The sequence below is a fragment of the Suricata suricatta genome, chromosome 5 (genome assembly GCF_006229205.1).
Source record: "Suricata suricatta isolate VVHF042 chromosome 5, meerkat_22Aug2017_6uvM2_HiC, whole genome shotgun sequence".
Taxonomy (NCBI): domain Eukaryota; kingdom Metazoa; phylum Chordata; class Mammalia; order Carnivora; family Herpestidae; genus Suricata; species Suricata suricatta.
In genome coordinates this window covers 16,730,027-16,744,323 of record NC_043704.1, presented here as the reverse complement: position 1 = coordinate 16,744,323, position 14,297 = coordinate 16,730,027, and the positions used below count along the sequence as shown (strand labels likewise).

Below are 14,297 nucleotides of genomic sequence, written 5' to 3'. Positions count from 1 at the left end.
GAAGAGCAAAATGTTTTGGAGTTAGATTGTGGCTTGTCAATTAAATGAATTGAATTTTGGTGAGAAAAAGGCTCTTGTAAGCCAAATTAAAAGATATTGGCTGCTTGCTTAAACACCCCCAGAATAATGGTTAGTGTCAAAATTAGCACCATTAACATACCCATAGCATGTGAGCAATTAAGTGAACCAAGAGAGCTTTGCTTTAATGTATGAAAAAATGCTTTGAAGAGCGTAAGAATGATTCTTATAGTAGCAGTTGCCACTATAATCATAGAAGGATACACAATGGGAACTCAATAAATGTTGACTGGCACTCCCCTTCTGCCTTCAGGCTGTACAATACCTAAAATATTTAGACAGTCGGGGATCGAATCTCCGTTTAAAGTTATTCTCTAAGGAAGGTAATTTCCAACCTCCCGGTAACCTGTTTAAGCCATAACTGCTCTCATTCTCTTGAAGCTTTATTTCAAATCCCTAAGGAAGCACATTTCCAGAACGTCTGTCCTGAGAGTCTCAAAGAAGCAAAGTCTTCAATTTTGTGTTGTGACTGAACTGACTTTGCCAATCTTTGACCATGGGAAAGAATTTGAAGCCTTCAGGGAGTCAGTGAGAGCAAGAACCAAAGTCTGTGGAGAATTTCTTGTATCTGAATATATTTGTTTCAGTCTTTGTTGTTGTTACCTAAGTGGACTGAGTGACATAAGAAGTGATTTATGACAAATCACTTGAAACCACACACACACACACACACACACACACACACACACACACACACACACATAGATCTTCCTGAATAGCAACTGAGCTTTCTTAAAGAGTCAATTCATCATAAAAGAAACATCTCACAAATTTTTCCAGCAGCTGTATTCCCAATGGATGTATTCTCTCTGAGGTCTGCCATCTGTTCCAATTATGCCTTCATTGTTTTTGGTTTAAACGCCTGACAGGTTTATAACCAGTATGAAAAACTTCTGGAGTGTATTTCTCTTTATCTAGGGAGCGGGTAAGGCTCTTTAACTTTGGATCTTGTATGTCAGAGTATGGGTAAGAGTGGCAGAAAGACTGAATTTTAACATTCAAATCTCTATATCATATAATATAAAATACAGTGATACTCATCAAAGGGTCAGCCTCATTTATAGGAGGGCAGAGTAATTTTCAAATTGCCGCATTGATTCAGGACTGTTGGAGAAAGAAGCCCCTTGCTTCCTTTCTCTTTGTCCCACCCCCAAATTTTAACTGTAGTCTTATATTCTGTTCGTTAGAATAAATGCCCATTAACTCATAGTAAAGTACAAATATTCTCAGAAAGAGTGAGACACATTGTTATTTTCTATCATTATTGCCAGCCAGGAAATTTGGTGAGCAAGGCCTAGTGTTGAAAGGAAGTCAGGCTTATGAGGTGGAAGACAAAATGATAAAAGTACAATTTTCAACTCCATAATTTAACCTAAACATAGTTCTACTGGGAAACCACAATTACGGCCCTGAGAAGATGCAGAATATAAGACAATCAATCTTAAGGTCGTGATTTGGAAAGATTTGGGCAAAAGCACCCACTCCTGGTGTTTTATTCTGACTTATGTTTCACTTACTGGCCTATCTAACTGAAAGCAGCAGTAATGGAATATACAAAAATAGCATCTGCCCAATTCCTTCCCACCCATATTATCAAAAATGAGGTGACAAAGCTTGGTTAGGGAAATAGTAGATATTTTTCAAAATGAGCCACAGTATCCTTTTAATTAGTGTCTTACAATCCCACTGAGCCCTTGCAGAACATGTTGGCTTAATCACATGAGAGTTTTCCATTTGGGGAAAAAAAGTATGCACTGTACTAGCAATATTAGTATTTTCATCAGGGAAAGTTATTGAAAAGAAAGGAACAAGAAAGTACTTATGGATTCCTTTGCTAAATCATTCTGCAGATTCATTTAGAATACATTTTTAATAACAATAATAAAGTTAACTTCTCCATAGCATATATTTCTAACACCAGATAGCAGGGAGTCAAATTGGTTGTGTATTCATGCTGAAAGGTAGAGGAAGTTGATCTTTGTCTAGTGAATTAAATTAATACTGATCAAAAGTTGAATATGGGAAAGGAGACAAGATGGTGCAGAAGTAAGGAGCTCTGTACTTTTTGTCCACCCACATCTCTCAAACAAAGAAGAACTGAAGCCATCAGACATGGAACTGCAAGAGTCTGGGAGGAAAAGAGACAAGAGTCTGCTAAGAAGACAGTGCATGATTGCGAACTAGGGAAGATAAAAACTGGCCAGGACCCAGACGCATGGAGGGGAGAGATTCCCCTTCACAAAGAGCCATAGAGAGACAAGGGGAAGAGAAAGAGTGGTTGAAACCGCTATAAACTGTCTCTGGAGAAGAGAAGAACCTATCATCCCATCTGTAACTGCAGGGCATTTGGAGAGAGATTTTTTTCTCTAGCTGTGGTGCTTTCCTTGGGCTTGGTGCCCCAATCCCAGGTGGCGCCAGGAGAAACTGCTCCCCTACGCCCCCTACTCAATCCCTGGTTAAAAAGCCACCCAAAGTTGAGGAGTACATTTCAGGTGGTACCATTAAAGTGTGCGGACTAAGATCTGGAAATGAGGCAGGGCTTGGGAAATACAACTCAGCCCACCTTGGCTACACCTGCAGCACAGGGAGATCGGACCCAAAAGAGTGAGTTGCAATGCTTCGTTCTAGAAGAAGCTGGGGTGTTGCATTTTTTTGCCCCACAGCCACCAAGGCAGGGACTCAGGGAGTGCCCTGGAGGACCCGCAGTGGAGGTGAGACCTGCCTACACCAAACCACACACATACACGATGGAGAGCTGACTTTTTTCCCCCCCGGTGCCCTGGGGCAAGCCCAACATTGATTCATTGTCGTGACTAACTCTAAGATCAATTCTTGCTATTCAGATATATTTTCCCTGATCTCATTCTTATCTCTCCCCATCTGCTAGACTAGGCACTCTGGTCATTGGTTTGCTTAAACAGTAACATTTAACCCAGTTTCCTGATGCATATTCTACATTTCCGATGCTACCTTCCTTTCTCTGTCTCTCTCTCTCTCTCTCTCTCTCAGGAATAATCAGACTATATAGTTTCTTTGAGTAACATTATCTTCGTTTTTTTTCTCCTCACTTCCAACCATACTCTTCTCTTTCTATGAATTAAGCCTTTTAGTCTCTCTGCCTGGTCAATATTCAATTTTGCTTCCACCCCACCCCTGTCACTTCTCTCTTTGTATATGCTTTTCCATCATCATTGCCTCAACCTTGCTCTTTATTTATAGCTGGGATTTCTGGTTTTATGCTTTTAGATTGTCCTTTGTCTTTTGTTGTTTTGTTCTCTTTTTTTAATTTTTAAAATTTATTTATTTATTTATTTATTTTACTTTTTTCCCCCTTTTGGTTTGCTTGTTTCTTTAATTTGTCTGTGCATTTGTGTGCTTTTTTCCCCTGTGTGTTTGTTTGTCTGTTTTCCTTTTTGAGGCTAAGAAACAAGCCAAAGTGCACATGGTGGAGTATCCCAAATATCACCATGAATACAGAAATAAAATAACCAAAGGCACGACAAGAGAGACCAAGGGACACCATTAAAAAGACACTTCCTGAATGGACATGCCCTGGACATTCAATGAGTCTCCTTTAATATAGGAATACACCCAGGTGCAGAATGCATAACTGGCTTTTAAAACTGACAAGAGACAGAAAACTAGACAAAATGATGAAACGAAAGAACTCTCCTCTAAAGAAATTCCAGAAAGAAATCACAGCTACAGAATTTCTCAAAACAGATATAAGCAACAGAACTGAGCAATAATTTAGAACAATTGTCATAAAATTAATTGCTTGGCTTGAAAAAGGCATGGAAGACCAGAAAAACTATTGCTACAAAGATTATGAACCTAAAAAATAGTTGTGATAAATTTAAAAATGTGATAAATTGATCCAGGAGCACAAAAAGAAGAATTTGAGAACTAAGTGATACAATAAAATGGAACAATATCCATATCAAAGGAATTCTGAAGAAGAAGAAAGAAAGAAAGGTGCTGAAGGGGTATGTGAACAAATTATGCCGAGAACTTCCCCAATCTGGGTAAGGAAACAGACATTGAAATCCAAGAGGCACAGAGAACTCCCCTCAGATGTAAATTGAATCGACCTTCAGCACGACATACCATAGTGAAATTGGCAAAATATAAGGCTAAAGAGAGAATTCTAAAAGCAGCTAGGGATAAAAGGGCCCTAACATACAAAGGGAAACCTATCAGCGTAGATACAGAACTATCAGCTGAAACTTGGCAGGCCAGAAAGGAATGGCAGGAAATCTTCAGTGTGATGAACAGGAAAAATATGCAGCCAAGAATCCTTTATCCAGCAAGCCTGTCATTCAAAATAAAGGAGAGATTAAGGTTTTCCCAAATAAACAAAAATAGAAAGAATTCATCACCACTAACAAGCCCTACAAAAACCCTAAGAGGGACTGTATGAGGGAAATGTTGAAAGAAACGCAAGGTACCAGAGACACCATTGCAAGTATGAACCCTACAGAGAACACAATAAACTCCAAACCCATATTTTTCAATAATAACACTGAATGTAAATGGACTAAATACACCAATTAAAAGACATAGGGTAGCAAAATGGATAAAAAAACAAAATCCATCCATTTGCTGTCTATAAGAGACTCATTTTAGACCTGAAGACACTTTCAGACTGAATGAAGGGGGATGGGGAAATATCTATCATGTGACTGAAAGGCAAAAGAAAGTTGGAGTAGCCATACTTATATTGAACAAACTGGACGTAAAATAAAGGCAGTAACAAGAGATGAAAAAGGGCATCATAGAATAATTACATGGTCTATCCATCAGGAAGAGCTAACAATTATAAACATCTATACACTGAATTCGGAGCACCCAAATACATAAAACAATTAATGACAAACAGAAACAGTCTTCCTGACAAGAATGTGCTAATTGCAGGGGATTTTAATACTCCACTTACAGCAATGGATAGATCAACTAGATAGAAAATCACTAAGAAAACAGTGGACCTGAATGACACATTGGAACAGATGAATTTGACAGATATATTTAGAACTCTACGTCCTGAGGTTATGGAATTCACTTTCTTCTTGAGTGCACATAGTACGTTCTCCAAGATAGACCACATACTGGGTCATAAGGGAACCCTCAATAAATATAAAAGAATTGAGATCACACCATGCATACTTTCAGATCAGAATGCTGTGAAACTTGAAAGCAGTCAAGGAAAAAGTCTGGAAAACCTCCAAAAACATGGAGGTTAAAGACCATCCTACTAAAGAACGATTGGGCCAATCAGGCAATATATATATATGAAAACAAATGAAAATGAAAATACAACAATACAAACTCTTTGAGATGCAGCAAAGGCAGTCCTAAGAGAAAAGTATATTGCAATCCAGGCCTATTTCAACAAACTGAAAAAAGCGCAAATACAAAATCTAACAGCGCACCTAAAGGAACTATAAGGAGAGCAGCAAGAGAACCCCAAACCCAGCAGAAGAAGAGAAATAATAAAGATCAGGAAAGAAATAAAGAATACAGAATAAAAAAACAACAGTTGAACAGATCAATGAAACCAAGAGTTGGTTTTTTGAATAAATAAACAAAGTTGATAAACTTCTAGCCAGGCTTCTCAAAAAGAAAAGGAAAGCACCCAAATAGACAAAACCATGAATGAAAATGGATCTATTATAACCAATCCCTCAGAAATACAAGCAATTATCAGGTAATACTATGAAAAATTATATGCCATCAAACTGGACAACCTAGAAGAAATGGACAAATTCCTAAACACACATGCACTACCAAAATTCAAACGGGAAGATATAGAAAATCTGAACAGACCCATAACCAGTGAAGAAATTGAATCAGTTATCAAAAATACCCCAACGAATAAGAGCTCTGATCCAGATGGCTTCCCTGGGGAATTCTACCAGACATTTAAAGCAGAGTTAATATCCATTCTTCTAACGTTATTCCAAAAAATAAAAATAGAAGGAAAACTCCTGGACTCATTCTATCAAGCCAGTATCATTTTGATTCCCAAACCAGACAGAGACCCAGCAAAAAAAAAAAAAAGAAAAGAAAACTACAGGTCAATATCATTAATGAATACAGATGCAAAAATACTCAATAAGATACTAGAAAATCGAATTCAACAGCATATAAAAAAATTACCCACCATGATCAAGTGAGATTCATTCCTGGGCTACAGAGCTGGTTCAATATTCACAAATCAATCAGTGTGATAGATCACATTAACAAAAGAAAAGATAAAAACCATATGATCCTGTCAATTGATGCATAAAAGGCATTTGGCAAAATACAGCATCCTTTCTTAATAAAAAACCTCAAGAAAGCTGAGATAGAAGGAACGTACTTAAACATAAAGACATTTATGAAAAGCCCACAGCTAATATCATCCTCAATGGGGAAAAATTTAGAGCTTTTCCCCTGAGATCAAAAACATGACAGGAATGTCCACTCTTAACACTGTTATTTAGCATAGTGCTGGAAGTCCTAGCATCAGCAATCAGACACCAAAAGGAGATAAAAGTCATCAGAATTGACAACGATGAAGTCAAACTTTCACTTTTTGCAGATGACATGATACTCTACATGGAACACTCGACCGACTCCACCAGAAGCCTACTAGAACTGATCCATGAATTTAGCAAAGTCGCAGGGTACAAAATCAACGTATAGAAATTGGTTGCATTTTTATACACTAATAATGAAGCAACAGAAAGAGAAATCAGGAAACCGACCCCATTCACAATTGCACAAAAAGACATAAAATACCTAGGAATAAACCTAACCCAAGATATAAAAGATCTATATGATGAAAACTATAGAAAACTTATGAAAAAATTTAAGAAGACACAAAGAAATGGAAAAACATTCCATGCTCATGGATAGGAAGAATAAACATTGTGAAAATGTCATTATTACCAAAAGCAATCTACACATTCAATGCAATCTTAATCAAAATTGCACCAGCATTCTTCTCAAAGCTAGAACAAACTATCCTAAAATTTGTATGGAACCACAGAAGACCCCAAATAGCCAAAGTAATATTGAAGAAGAAAACCAAAATGGGAGGCATCACTATCCCAGACTTTAACCTCTACTACAAAGCTGTAATCATGAAGACAGTATGGTGTTGGCACAAAAACAGACATGTGCACCAATGGAATTGAATAGAGAACCCAGTTTTGGATTCATAAATGTATGGACAATTAGTCTTTGACAATGCAGGAAAGTGTATCCAAAGGAAAAAAGCCTTTTTAACAGATGGTGCACATGCACTTTCTTATATCATACACAAAAATAAACTCAAAATGAGTGAAGGACCTCAATGTGAGACAGGAAATCATAAAAACCTTAGAGGAAAAAGCAGGAAACAACCTCCTTGACCTCAATCACAGCAATTTACTACTCGACACATCCTCAAAGGCAAGGGAATCAAGAGAAAAAATAAACTATTGGGACCTCATCAAGATAAAAATCTTCTGCACTGATAAGGAAACAATAAAACTAATAGGCAACCTACAAAATAAGAAAAGATAGTTGCAAATGACATATCAGATAAAGGGCTAGTATCAAAAATCTACAAGGAACTCACCAAACTCCACACTTGGAAAACAAATAATCCAGTGAAGAAATGGGCAGAAGACATGAATAGACACTTCTCCAAAGAGGACATCCAGATGGCCAACAGGTACATGAAACAATGCTCAACATCACTCATCATCAGGGAAATTCAAATCAAAACCACACTGAGATACCATCTCATGCAGGTTAGAGTGGCTAAAATGAACAAATCAGGAGATTATAGATGCTGGTGAGGATGTGGAGAAACAGGAACCCTCTTACACTGTTGATGGGAATGTAAACTGGTACAGCTGCTCTGGAAAACAATGTGGAGGTTCTCAAAAAATTAAAACTAGAACTCCCCTATGACCCAGCAATAGCACTGCTAGGGATTTACCCAAGGGATACAGAGGGGCTGATGCATAGGGGCACATGTACCCCAATGTTCATAGCAGCATTTCCAACAATAGCCAATCATGGAAAGAACCTAAATGTCCATCAACTGATGAATGGATCAAGAAGATGTTGTTTATATATATAATGGAATACTACCTGGCAATGAGAAAGAATGAAATCTGGCCATTCATAGCAACATGGATGGAACTCAAGGATGTCATACTAAGTAAAAGTCAAACAGAGGACAGATACCATATGTTTTCACTCATAAGTGTAACAGGAGAAACTTAACAGAGGACCATATGGGAGGGAAAGAGGGAAAAATAGTTGGGGAGAGGGAGGGAGGCAAACCATGATAGACTCTTGAATACTGAGAACAAACTGAGGGCTGATGGGGGAGGGGGATATTGGGTGTTATATGAAAACCAACTTGACAATAAACTATAAAAGGAAAAAAAGTTGAATATGGGATACCTAGTCACTTTTTTTTTTTATGAATTTGTGGCTAAATCTCCTAATATTAGGATAGTCCACTTAAAATCTGAAATTTTAAGTTTCTTAATTTATTTTTAAACTTAGTTTATTTATTTTGAGAGAGAGAGACAGAGAGAGAGAGAGCAGGAGGTGGAGAGAGAGGGAGCGAGACAGAAAATCCCAGGTAGGCTCTGCACTGTCAGCGCAGAGCCCAATGAGGGGCTTGACCTCACAAATCATGAGATCATGACCTGAACTAAAACCAAGAGTCAGATGCTTAGCCAACTAAGCCACCCAGGTGCCCCTAAAATTTGATTTTTTAATGAAATATGGAATATCTACATACTTGTTTTCAAATTCTCAGATGTGCAATGACTAACCTGAAAGGCAGGTGCACCCTTTAGATGTGTCATGTGGTCTACAAATATTCCAAAGTTGCTACCATTCCCTATTGCTTCCATAAGCAAGAAAATTTATTCAGTTATATCTGCCTGGGCTCTGTAAACATTTGAATTTGTGATCCTTGTCTAATGTTGAGGTTGGAGTGGACAATCCCTTTTAGACAATAAAAATAATAATATAAATAAGCACATCTAATCTACCTTGGACTTTTTATAATATGACTTGACTGTAACCAAGATTTCTGCTTATTTGACTAGCTCAATGGTCTAAGATGGCCTCTGATTCCTCTTTTTTGGAGTGCTTATAATGGGGCACCTGGGTAGCTCAGTTGGTTAAGCATCTGACCTTGCCTCAAGTCAAGATCTCATGGTTTATGAAGTCAAGCCCCACCTTGGGCTCTGTACTGACAGCTCAGAGCCTGGAGCCTGCTTTGATTTTTTGACTCCTTCTCTCTCTCTGCCCTTTCCCACTCACACTCTGTCTCTCTCACAAAAATAAAATAAATATTAAATAACTTTTTGGAATGCTTATCACAAAATTACTATTGACTCACTTGAGAAGAGCATATTACCACCATGTCTGAACATTATCTAATAAAGTTTTTTATAGAGAGGGAACACATAATTGTCCCTTAAATATAGAATATAGTTCTATATGTTAGACAGGCATGAAAACCTTGCTGGATGGGTCTGTATGTTGACAAGGCAATAATATCCCTAGAAAAAGCAGTAGCACAAAATGCAGAAATAGGATTATTTGGAGGTTTTAGATAGTTACCCTTGACTGTATTTAACATATTGCCAAAATCCCCATATAAGTTAATCTTTAACTTTTTTTCTCTTATAGCTTTCTTTTTACTTCTATTGACATGGAATTTTAGCCTTTCAACTTTTATCATCTACATGCATAATTAATTTTGTTGTATTACAATATAATTTCAGATAGAAAAATTATAAAGGCATATATAAGTACTTAAGGGAATAATTTCAAGAGGATTAATCAGGAGGATATTTTTTTAAAGATATTTTTTGAACAGGGCTCAGTCTATTGAGCATCTGACTCTAGATTTTAACTCAGGTAATGATCTCACTGTTTGTTGTGTTGAGCCCTGTGTCAAGCTCTGCACTGACAGCTTGGAGCCTGCTTGAGATTCTCTCACTCCTTCTCTTTCTGCACCTCCACTCTTCTTCAAAACAAATAAATCGATTTTAAAAATTAATATAAAATAAAAAATAAAGGGAAGAGTTCTTCTTTGTCTAAAAATCTATTTTTGAGAGTAACATAATACAGTCTCTATTCTCAAACATATATCTAGTGGTAGAACTCAAAAAGAAATAGTGGATTGAAAATTTGTTAAGTTAAATATCTGGGGATTGTTAATTCAAAACGTGCCTCTGATCCACATGAGTCTTTCCCTTATTTATTGGTCTACTAAAGGCATTATAGGACTTCTCAGAGCGTGGAGTAGGCATCTCTGAATTTATTCTCTTCTATCCTTCATAACTGACATCGCCCCTGTCAGTCTTGGCTGATGCCTGGCCTCTCTTACCGATAGGTGTTCCCACTCCATAACCTTTGGAGTCAATGAGGCCCCCAATCTGAGTGAGGTTGCAGTTTCTCTGCGTCACATACTCAATGCTGGTGGACTCCATCAGCAGGGCGTAGTCAGTGGTGAGGACTCGTTGGATCCCTTCATCACTGTTTTTTACCAGGGCCGTCTGCTGCCTGCTGCTCATAAATGCCCACATCTTCTCATAGGTGGATATCTTTGATTTCTGCAGGTAAATAAAGCACACCCCCCAGCAAAAGAGCTCTGAGAAAATGCATCCTAAAGCCATTCAAAATCCTAGTGGTCTAAATAGAATAGGGATTCTTTCTTTTCATGTAGGAAACCAATATTGATGATCCTTGGACTTCAATTTAGTAGTTGAGCAGAGTCCAATTCACTACAGGAAACCATTGGAGGCACTGAGGCAACCATTGAAGGAAAAGGAGAGCTTGCCAATTAACGATGTAAGGCCTTGGCTCAGAGTCCTTTGCTGCTTTCAGTTAGGGAAGAAAGAACACTGGTATCAATGACAGCATTTGCCTAAGGAAATGTGGCCACTAAGAAGAGATCCTCAAAGCCCATTGGGCCAAGGAGTGACTAGCTCACTCCAGGCCTCTACTTTTTGACTCCATTCTCCTTTATCTATTTACTTTCAGTAGGCATTGCCTTACTGCTTTCTGGTATGTTCGTCTCAGTACCTGACAGCATGGCTTTTGCTGGGGACAGTCTTGAGATAAATCATGTGCTTTAGCTGCTTTATTTATGAAAGAACTGCCATTCACTCTTATCTTTTCTAGAAAACTTAGAATATAAATGTTCTTTTCAAGTTAAAATTCCGATCAGAAAACTCTTTGTGCTGTATTTGTATGCTTTTTATGTACATATTCAATTTTAATTGCAACTATGTTTTAGAAAATGAGAGCTGAATATTTCATTTCAAAGTGTTCTATGACTTTGTCTTTTCTCTTATTCAGCTTTTTGATAGATTCAATAATAAACTCTAAATGTGATGCATATGATATATGCGTCTATACATTACATTATCTCATTATCTTATTTTCTTTGTTAAAATATACTGCCCTAGTTTTCATATTGCTTGGATATGGATTTTCTATTCTTTTGAATGATCTATGATTAGACATTTTACATTTTACTCTGTAATTTCCATATTTTTCCAATTCTTTTTCCTGAATTTATCTTCATTTGCATCAACACTCCCCTCCATTTGTTTTGAAAATGAAAGACATTATGGGAATTACTGATCATTCTGAGCGAACTCCAGCCCCTACACACTAGACAGCATCTTTGGCAGACATAGGGTATATCACTCAGCAGTGCACAAAAGCTTAAAACCTGATTTGGGGCCTCAAGCAATAAATGGAATACCTGTGGAATCAACTCTGGCGTGGTTATTCATGCTCAAGTGGCCCTGAGGGCGCACTTAATTCCTAACTCTATTTAGGACCTGGGTTAATGCTGTAGGCTTTATGAGTTAAGGGAGGACAGATGGCTTTATTTTGGATTGTTAGGCATTTGAAGATTCCCCCTGAGAAAGGTCTTGTGAGACAAACAACAATTCAATAAACAGTACCTTATAGATACTGGTATTTTATGGAAGCCATCCTATCATGATTAGGCCCCTGTGGCTTACTCCTCAACCCCAGAGATATTTGCAAATTGGAGCTCATGTCTCCATGACCAAGGCATGTTTTTTGGGATCAGGGTCAGTGCTTCGTTTGCTAGATGATTTCAACCTCTAAGAAATGGATAATGCTAAATTTATAATAAAGAGCAACTCAAAGAAGTACAGGGCGGTCAGTCCGTCTTTTGGTAGTAAATGCACAGCTGGGAAAACTATTCCTCCATCAGGGAACCACTTTAAGGGAAAATAATTTTCTTAGAAGTATGAAATTTTAAAGTTGTCAGAGACTTTAGAAATTGGCTCATTCAAACTGCCACTTTAACAGAGGAGAAAATTTTGATGTAGAAGATTGGGAGACTTCATGAAAGTCACAGAACTAGCTAGTGTCAGGGCTAGTACTGGACCCCAGGACTCCCAATATCGAATTCAATGTTCTTTCCACTGGAATATGATGATCCTGGGAAGGTGGATGCCTTATTGCCAAATTTCTTCTGAGAATGAACTTAATCTCATATGTTCTACCTAAGACAATATAGCTTAAGTTCACAGACTGCTATTATTCACTGAAGTAGTTTGCTATTTGTTTCATGTTGACACAAACTTGGACTCAACCTCCATATTAAAAAATCCCATGGAAACATTTATGTATTTTTATCATACTTAAATTTTATTAAAAATGAATGTTGTAAATATAAAACTGGATTTTTAGTCTGGGGAAGTTGAGGACAAAACAAAGTAAAGATCATTTCATTTATGGTAAATGGACAGTGTGGGCAGGCCAGGAATTGATGATTATGGAAGGAGATGGAAAGATTCAACTCAAAACCTACAAGGGCGTTATAGAGCCCTCTCAGGTGTGGTTCTCAAATTATCTGCTGTGGGAGTTGTCTAACCTTTCAATACATGACAGATCTATCTTTGGTCTTACTGCATATGACTAGCATACAGCTAGTATAATAACAGGCGGCTTCCTAAGAGCGTTCAATAGCCCTCAGGGAGAAGTATCAGATGATCATGTACTTGGTGCCATCACAATATCCATGAACTAAAAAACTACTAAACTCTTTCTCTCAATTTCTTTTCTTATTTTATCACATCTTGGTAACACAATGTTCCCTGAGTTAGCATGCTCTTCATACCACAGTATGAGTAGTCTTCTCTACGGAGCCAGAGGTCATGGATTTAATTCAACCACACTACTTCTTCCTTCTCAGAGTAGAAGGTTATTCTTAACCTAAGCTCTCTGGGGTGCTAGAGGGGAAGTCTACCTGGCATGGACTCCTTTAAAGTGTCGAGGGCAAAACCTTTTTCTCAATAAGAAAACTACCATTTGGTAGAGGACTTGGTCAAGTTGAAGGTACAGGAAACATTCTACAATTCCTTTGACCCCCTCTTATTATTCTTGCTGGTGCTTAATGATGGTAAACAAAATGTAGCAGAGAATAGTACCCTTCTGCTTGCATTTAAAATTCTCTTTCCTCATTTCACAATTATGCTGTTATGAGGCTCCACTGTTTTTCACATTTGGAATTATAGACCATGTGAGAAGCTGGGGAGCTTAGAGATATGGAAAGACCCAAAGTGTGGTTATGGAATAAGCTTTTTAACCGCTAGAAATACCTATAGCTGGCCCCAACACCTTAAGACACAGTCAGTTTAAATCTACAGGAAGAACTGCGTGATTGGCAGAATTCACCTTCAGGATTCTTTAATCTCCATGTTCTACTCTTTGGACCAAGTCCTTCGTATTACCTAACATAGATCCTGACTTTGGAGACACACGGAAGGTCATATTTGGTTAGTGAAAGAACAAACACAGAATTAGGGTCTCTTTCCTCTTCACCCCTGAGTTCTTGCCATTGTCATGCCCTGTTTTGTAATGTTTATTATTTATTAGGTCAAAAAGTACTAGTTTGATAGAAGTTAGATTTATTCCCTTTTAATACATTTTTCATTTTTAGGACACAAACCTAAAATCTTAACAATTCTTAAATGGAACTGTTCAAATGACAGTCTGGATAGTTTTATACTTCTAAACCTTCTGTAGTCTCAGTCTGCTAAATCATTTTAAATAATACATATTTTAAAAAGTAGAAATAGCGAATGTCTCTCACTTCAATGAATATGTCAAAGGTTAATTAGTATATTTGTAAAGTACTCTGAGCTTCTTAGCAAAAGTCACTA

The 14,297-nt window shown here is 37.5% G+C and overlaps 1 protein-coding gene across 5 annotated transcripts in view; it reads right to left on the bottom strand.

Annotated features, from left to right (window-relative positions):
- GRIK1 (glutamate ionotropic receptor kainate type subunit 1) overlaps window positions 1-14,297 on the bottom strand; it is a 375,366-nt gene that overhangs the window by 19,479 nt on the left and 341,590 nt on the right. For all 5 annotated transcript variants that reach the window (XM_029939072.1, XM_029939074.1, XM_029939073.1 and 2 more), the window contains one exon: window positions 10,472-10,697. In XM_029939072.1, coding sequence (XP_029794932.1) covers window positions 10,472-10,697 — 226 coding nt within the window. The remainder of the gene's footprint in view (window positions 1-10,471; window positions 10,698-14,297) is intronic.